The sequence below is a fragment of the Peromyscus eremicus genome, chromosome 4 (assembly GCF_949786415.1).
Source record: "Peromyscus eremicus chromosome 4, PerEre_H2_v1, whole genome shotgun sequence".
NCBI classification, from domain to species: Eukaryota; Metazoa; Chordata; class Mammalia; order Rodentia; family Cricetidae; genus Peromyscus; species Peromyscus eremicus.
Genome location: NC_081419.1, coordinates 131648199 through 131654198, shown reverse-complemented (window position 1 = coordinate 131654198; position 6000 = coordinate 131648199). Strand labels below are relative to the sequence as shown.

Here is a 6000-nt window from a genome sequence, read left to right as displayed (position 1 = left end):
AGTCCTACATCTTGATCCATAGGCAACAGAACGTGGTCTGGGACACTGGGCATGGCTTGAAGATATATGAGACCTCAAAGCCCACTCCCACCGTGACACACTTTCTCTAACAAGACCATACCTATTGCAACAAAGCCACGCCTCCTAATAGTGCCACTCCTTTTGAGCTTATGGGGAGCAATTACATTCAAAGTACCACAGCACGTTTTAAAATCACCATGCTATTCATCCACCTACTAGGCAAACATTTATTGAGCACCGGCTGTTTGCCTGGCCCTGAGAACAGTTCATAAATAGTCCAGACTCTGCAAGAGCAGATCATGTGGAATCAGTGGTGCAATTCTGATGTCCACTGGGTGCAGGGGGCCACATGAATGAGCAGATGAACAGTGAGCTCTGGTGAGCTGGAGAGCAGGTGCCCCAAGTTTTGATAATCTTTTTAACTTTCTGTTTGCCTGGTTTGATCCACTGCCTGTCTTGAAACTCTGATGCAGCCACACCAGAGTTCTGTCTTCCCCTCAAACATTCATTCAACAAACATTTACGGGCACAGAGCCCCTTTCCAACCTTAGAGAAATGGCTAGCAATGACCAGCCTCATACATTGTGTCCTTGGCTTCACGTGTCTTTTCATCTTTCTCCCCATAGCGAACTTACATTTCTCATTCAAAACCCTAGGGCAAGTGTCCTTTTCTCTGAAAAATCTTCTCTGACTTGACCCCGTGGGGGTGTGATTGGGTTCCCTCCTCTAGACGCCAACTATGTTTGTGTCCACAGCTCAGCCATGCCTGAGGTAGCCTCCCACAACAGAAGGTGAACTCCTGAGGGGGTGAGTGAAAAACCTTGAGCAGTGACGCCGCCGCTAGGCAGGGCTTCCCAGAGGTCTTGGTCCTCCAAGGAGGAGTAGGTATTGTGAAAAGGTGATCTTCTGGAACAGGGGAGGGCAATGTGGGAAAGCAGGAAGCCCTAAGTAGTGCTCAGGGTGGGCAGGGCAGCTGTTCTCTCTCCCTCAGCTGGCAGCTCATAGCTGCCTCTCCAGATGAAGAGGGCCACCACCTTCAGGCCCTAGGAGTCCGTGGCCATTGTGTGTATCAGCCATAGGGTCTGTCCTCCAATAATGACAGACAGCACTGGGCTTGAAGGGAAAGAGAAGTTACAGGGTATAGGACCCAAGGGTAGAGGCTGAGGAAGTGCCGGGACTACCTAACAACCCTCAGAGCCTGTGGGATCCACCATCCTGGGGCTGATGGTTTCTGGCCCCAGAGCAACCCCCACTGCCTTCTAATACCTCCCCCACCCAGCGGTTAGAGGGATCTCAGGGCAACCCTTCTTTAGTTCCTCCCCAATTTCTCATGCCTCCCAGGAGAAAACTCACACTCCCTGTCACATGGCACACGCTGCCCCACCTGCCTGTCATACTTTTCTCTGGTGTCTGCTATAGTCAACACTTGCATTATCTTGAAATCTCAACACCAGCTCTTGAAGAGCTGAATAAACCTCTTTTCTTCATAAACTGTTCTGCCTCAGGGTATTGTGTTGCAGCCACAGAAAATGTACCAGGGAAAATGTTCATGGTGGGCTGCCCACAAAGCTTATCCTGAAGGTTGCCAGGACTCTGGCTCTTATTGAGGGGGTCTCCATGGATTATATTTGCCACTGAAATAATATCTCCTCCTTCTCACAGGGGCCCTAGATATATGACTTGTATCTGCCTTTGCTATGCTGGGGATAGAATGCAGGGCTTCCTCACACATGCCAGGCAAGTACTCCACCACTGAGTCACACTCCCAATCTATCAGAGGATTTAAGGCAAGACTCAGAGCCAAAACTTTAGCCTTGGGAACCCGTGGTGTCTTTCTCCATATCAACCCACACTAATGTTTCAGACCACAGATGACAAATGAATGTCAGATTCACGATCACTGTGCTGACTGGTGGCAGCTGCTTGTGCTGTATATTGAGGAGGATTCTGCAGCTGCCTCTATGTTCTACTGGAAGTTGTGTGATTGATTAGTAATGTCTGTCGTGGACAGGGAAGGGTAAGCACATAGACGAGTGCCAAGTGTCTGGCATCCTTACAATAGGAACAAATATTTAGTAAAGGAGTTAATAAATTCTGAATCCCATGACATTCCCCCTAAATTTGGCAACTCCCTTTTCTCAAGATGAGCCTGTCCCTCTTGGAGAGGTGTCATAGCACCTGGCCCCAAAAGTCTCAAGGTCACAGGCAGAACTCTCAGTCGCTTAAGACTTCTCATAACCGAGGCTTGGTTTTCACCCTTCCATTGAAGTATCTCAGGAGATTCCCACAGTTCCCTGCCAGGAGCATCTGGAAACTCCATTGCCCACTGAGGAAACTCTGGCTCCGGGTGGGATGCGATCTTCTCAGGACCACCCAAGGAATTAGCAATAGAAACTCTTCCCATGTCACCTCCCATCCTCCAACAGATGTCAGACATGAGTGGGGGTGGGTTTGGTTTCTCCAAGTCTAGCTTAGCAATTGGACATGGTTCAGTTACCCTTTGGCTGAAGGGAGAGGATGTGAATACTTAATCAACCCTTGGGAATCCCCTGGAAAGTCCAGAGGGACCAAGTCCAGCCCAAGAGTTTGGATATTTGGGGGTTGGTTTTCACAACCATTGGTCCCTGCACAAGCCACACTTCTTTATGTCTAAATACTGAATTCTCCTTTGTTCTTGGCACTGAACAGAGCCCTTAACATTTGCGTGCTTGATGAAGCCCTATAGCAGTCCTGGGAGAAGTGGGATTCTGCACACAAGAAAGGAATCTGGGGCTCAGAAGGGCATTCTACGGGCTCAGACCATGTAAGTGTGTGCACGTGCACACATGTGTGCACAAACAGAAATGCACGCATGAGCAGACACACCCTTGGGTGCCTGTCAAATTGTTACACCCAATCAGTACATCAGTACAGCACATTTTTGAAAGAGCATACATGGGCATAGGGTATGAAGGATGCTGAGAGGCCCAGCAGTGGACTGCACTGGTGCTTCCATTTAGAGGTCCTCTTGGGTGACCAGCTCTTAATCAGATGGATAACCCTACTGGATTCTGGGCACACGTAGGCATGGCCTGATTAGATTGTCCTTGTAAGGCTTTAGAACAGTGACCCAAGCAAGAGGAATGTCTGGGATTCATTCAGGCAGCACACCAAGGTAGTTAATGATGTGATTTCTAGAATAGACGGCCTTGTTCAGTCCAGGAATGCAGCTTTCTACCCTGCCTGACTCTGCCTCAGGCTCTTCATCTGTAAAATGATGCCAGTGGCTGGACTTGTCCTGTAGCTTACTTGCAAAAGTGTCTGATGAGCAGAAAGTTATATTTTAGTGTGCTCACGGCTTGAAGTAATCCCACTGGTTTTCAGAGGCTTCTAGATCATCTCCAACAGTGAGACTCCTGGAGTATATTTGCTCCCCTGCTTCCCAGAAGAGGGACTCCAGATTTCTCACAAGCTCTGTGAGAACCTGAGACCTTTTCAATCCATTTTTCTCTGCTTAAATAATTCAGAATCCTTTCTGCTTCCTGTGATCCTGGAAAACTGACCATCGTGTTCATTCTGTCTCATTGTTGTGCAGAACTCACAACCCCCACCACCTAGCTGAATTCTGCCTCCTACACCAAAGGCCATTTTCTCCCGAATAAATGCGTTCCTAGGTTAGGGCTACTGGTAGACTCCTTGCCTAGCATGTATAAAGCCCCAAAACCACATAAAACACAATGTGGTGCTGCAGGCCTGTAATCCCAGAACTTGGGAGGTTAGAGGCAGAAGGACCACAAGTTCAAGGTCACCCTCAGCTATGCACAGAATTCTAGACCAGGCTGGGAGGCACAAGACCCTGTCTCAAAAAACAAAACAAAACAACAACAACAAAACCACCCGTCTAGTCTGCCTCTTGCCTCTTAGGGAGGGGTTATCTGGTGTTTAAGCAACGTCCCCAAGGGGACACTTAGAACTCCACAGCATAGTGAAACTACTGGAGGGTTACTAATCCAACAGCAATAAAGAGAGGCCTGAGGGGCATGGAGGGGGTTTGTCAAAAGTATGAAACAAGATGGGATGGTTCCTAACTCAGGTTCTTTCAAGAGTCACCAGTGTGGGGTGGGACATGACTGTGTGCCATGTGGGACATGGTGAAAACCTTGTCACCACACTCATCCGCTCTGTTCTCTGCTCACTTGTCCCCATTGTTTAAGCTCAGCACTGCCTTGGAGGTTTTACGTGTGCTGTTCTCACGGTCTATAACTCCATCTTACTGCTGCCCCCCCCCCCCCCATCCACTCAGTCTGGCCACTCTTGTTTTATAACGTGTGTGAGTGTTTTGTCTCTGTGTGTATCTGGGCACTATGTGTGTTTCTGGGGCCCTTTGAGGCCAAAAGAGGGCGTTGGACCCCTAGGACTAATAGTCAAAGATGGTTGTGAACTGCCCTGTGGGTGCTGGGAATAAAACCTGGGTCCTCCAGAAGAGCAGTCAAATCTCCTCTTCGCTGGATTCCTGATCAATTCCGTTCCTTCTCAGCAGTTAACTCTCGATTATCATCATCATCATCATCATCATCATCATCATCATCATCATCATGATGTTCCTCTCTTTCTTGTCCATTCCCGGTAGAAGACACCCCCAGTCCCCAGGACAGGTTGTCGCTTTTGTTCCGGCTCAGCACTTGGCACAGTGTTTGATAATAAACGGTTAACTCCAGAGCCATCCCACAGGAAACCGAGTACAGAGCACGTTGGGTCGGGGCTTTTAAACAACACACCTTCTCCCTTCATGCTTGGTTCCAGAGACCGGGGGGTGCTAGGTCAAGGCACCGGCAGGGTGGGTGTCTGGGACGCTCTGCCTCACAGCAATTGGGTCTCTGTCATGGGATCTTCAAGTTCTTGACGGCTGTGTTAGTCACCACCCCAAGCCTGAGATTGGACTGTCAGGACCAATATTGACCTCTGCTTCCCAATTCCAGGATGCTGTCCTCACCAGCGTCGTCTCCACCACCTCCCCATTTTACAGGTCAAGAAACTGAGGCTCAGGTGACAAAATGACTTGCAGATAGGGACAAGAAGCCAGTTCTGACTCGGCAGTCTTGAGTGGAGACTCTGGAGGGAGAGCGGGGCAGCGCCAAGCACCCCCAGACGGCTCGGTTGGCCTCTGTAGGGGGTGCGGGGTGGGCGGAAGGCTGCCCTCCCATCACCCGCGGCGGCTGCGGGGCGGGCGCAGGGCGAGGCGTTGCACAAAGGGCCGCTGTCCCGTTGCCGCCCCGCCCCCCGCGGGTGGCCCGCCTCTCCCCCCCCCCCCCCCATTCCCTCTCTCGCCTACTCAGTCTGGGTCCCCTCTCCTTCTTCCCTGTCCAGGGCAGGCTACCCCTCGGGATGAGGCCAGGTTGAGAGTCCCCTGCCCACTTGCTTCACTAGCTCCAGGGCTAGAAGAGAGCCAAAGCTACGCTTCGCGGCGGGACAGAGACTGCGGACAGACGCGGGACCCAAGGAGCATCACCATGGTAACGCCTTCCTGGGCCTGGACCATCGCATTCTGCTGGGTTTTCTCCCGGCACAGCCCCGGGTGGGTGTGGGTGCACCCAGCGACCCTCAAGTTCCTAGTCTGGTTCAGTGCTTAATTGCACAGCCCCAGCAGGGTTAGGACAAGAGGGGGGCGCAGATCCACCCCTGGGCCGCGTCCTGTCTGGGCCTCTCTGCAGACATGCACGCTTTCATCTCACTCCAAACCAGAATGCAAATCTGAACTGGAATTCTGGACCTTGGGCCATGCAGAAAACTTGGGGGTGTTTTTAGTACTTTAAACTTTATACTGATTGACAGTGCGTGTCCTGTAGGGGGTCTGGAATGAGGTGGGAATCGAAGTCCCCTCCCAGCACAGCACACTAGTGCTGGGAAAGGGCGGACCTTGAGGGCAGCGGAGTGCATAAGAGGGAATTGCTCACCAATTGCTCACACAATCTTGGGTGTGCTTGCAATTTTAGGCGCCTG

The 6000-nt window shown here is 51.0% G+C and overlaps 1 protein-coding gene across 1 annotated transcript in view; it reads left to right on the top strand.

Moving 5' to 3' along the window:
• The first annotated feature begins 370 nt into the window (after positions 1-370).
• The window catches only part of Kiaa1755 (KIAA1755 ortholog), a 42476-nt gene continuing 36846 nt past the window's right edge, over positions 371-6000 (top strand). The window contains exons 1-2 of the mRNA XM_059258969.1: positions 371-399; positions 5428-5575. Of these exons, the coding sequence (XP_059114952.1) occupies positions 371-399; positions 5428-5575 (177 nt within the window). The remainder of the gene's footprint in view (positions 400-5427; positions 5576-6000) is intronic.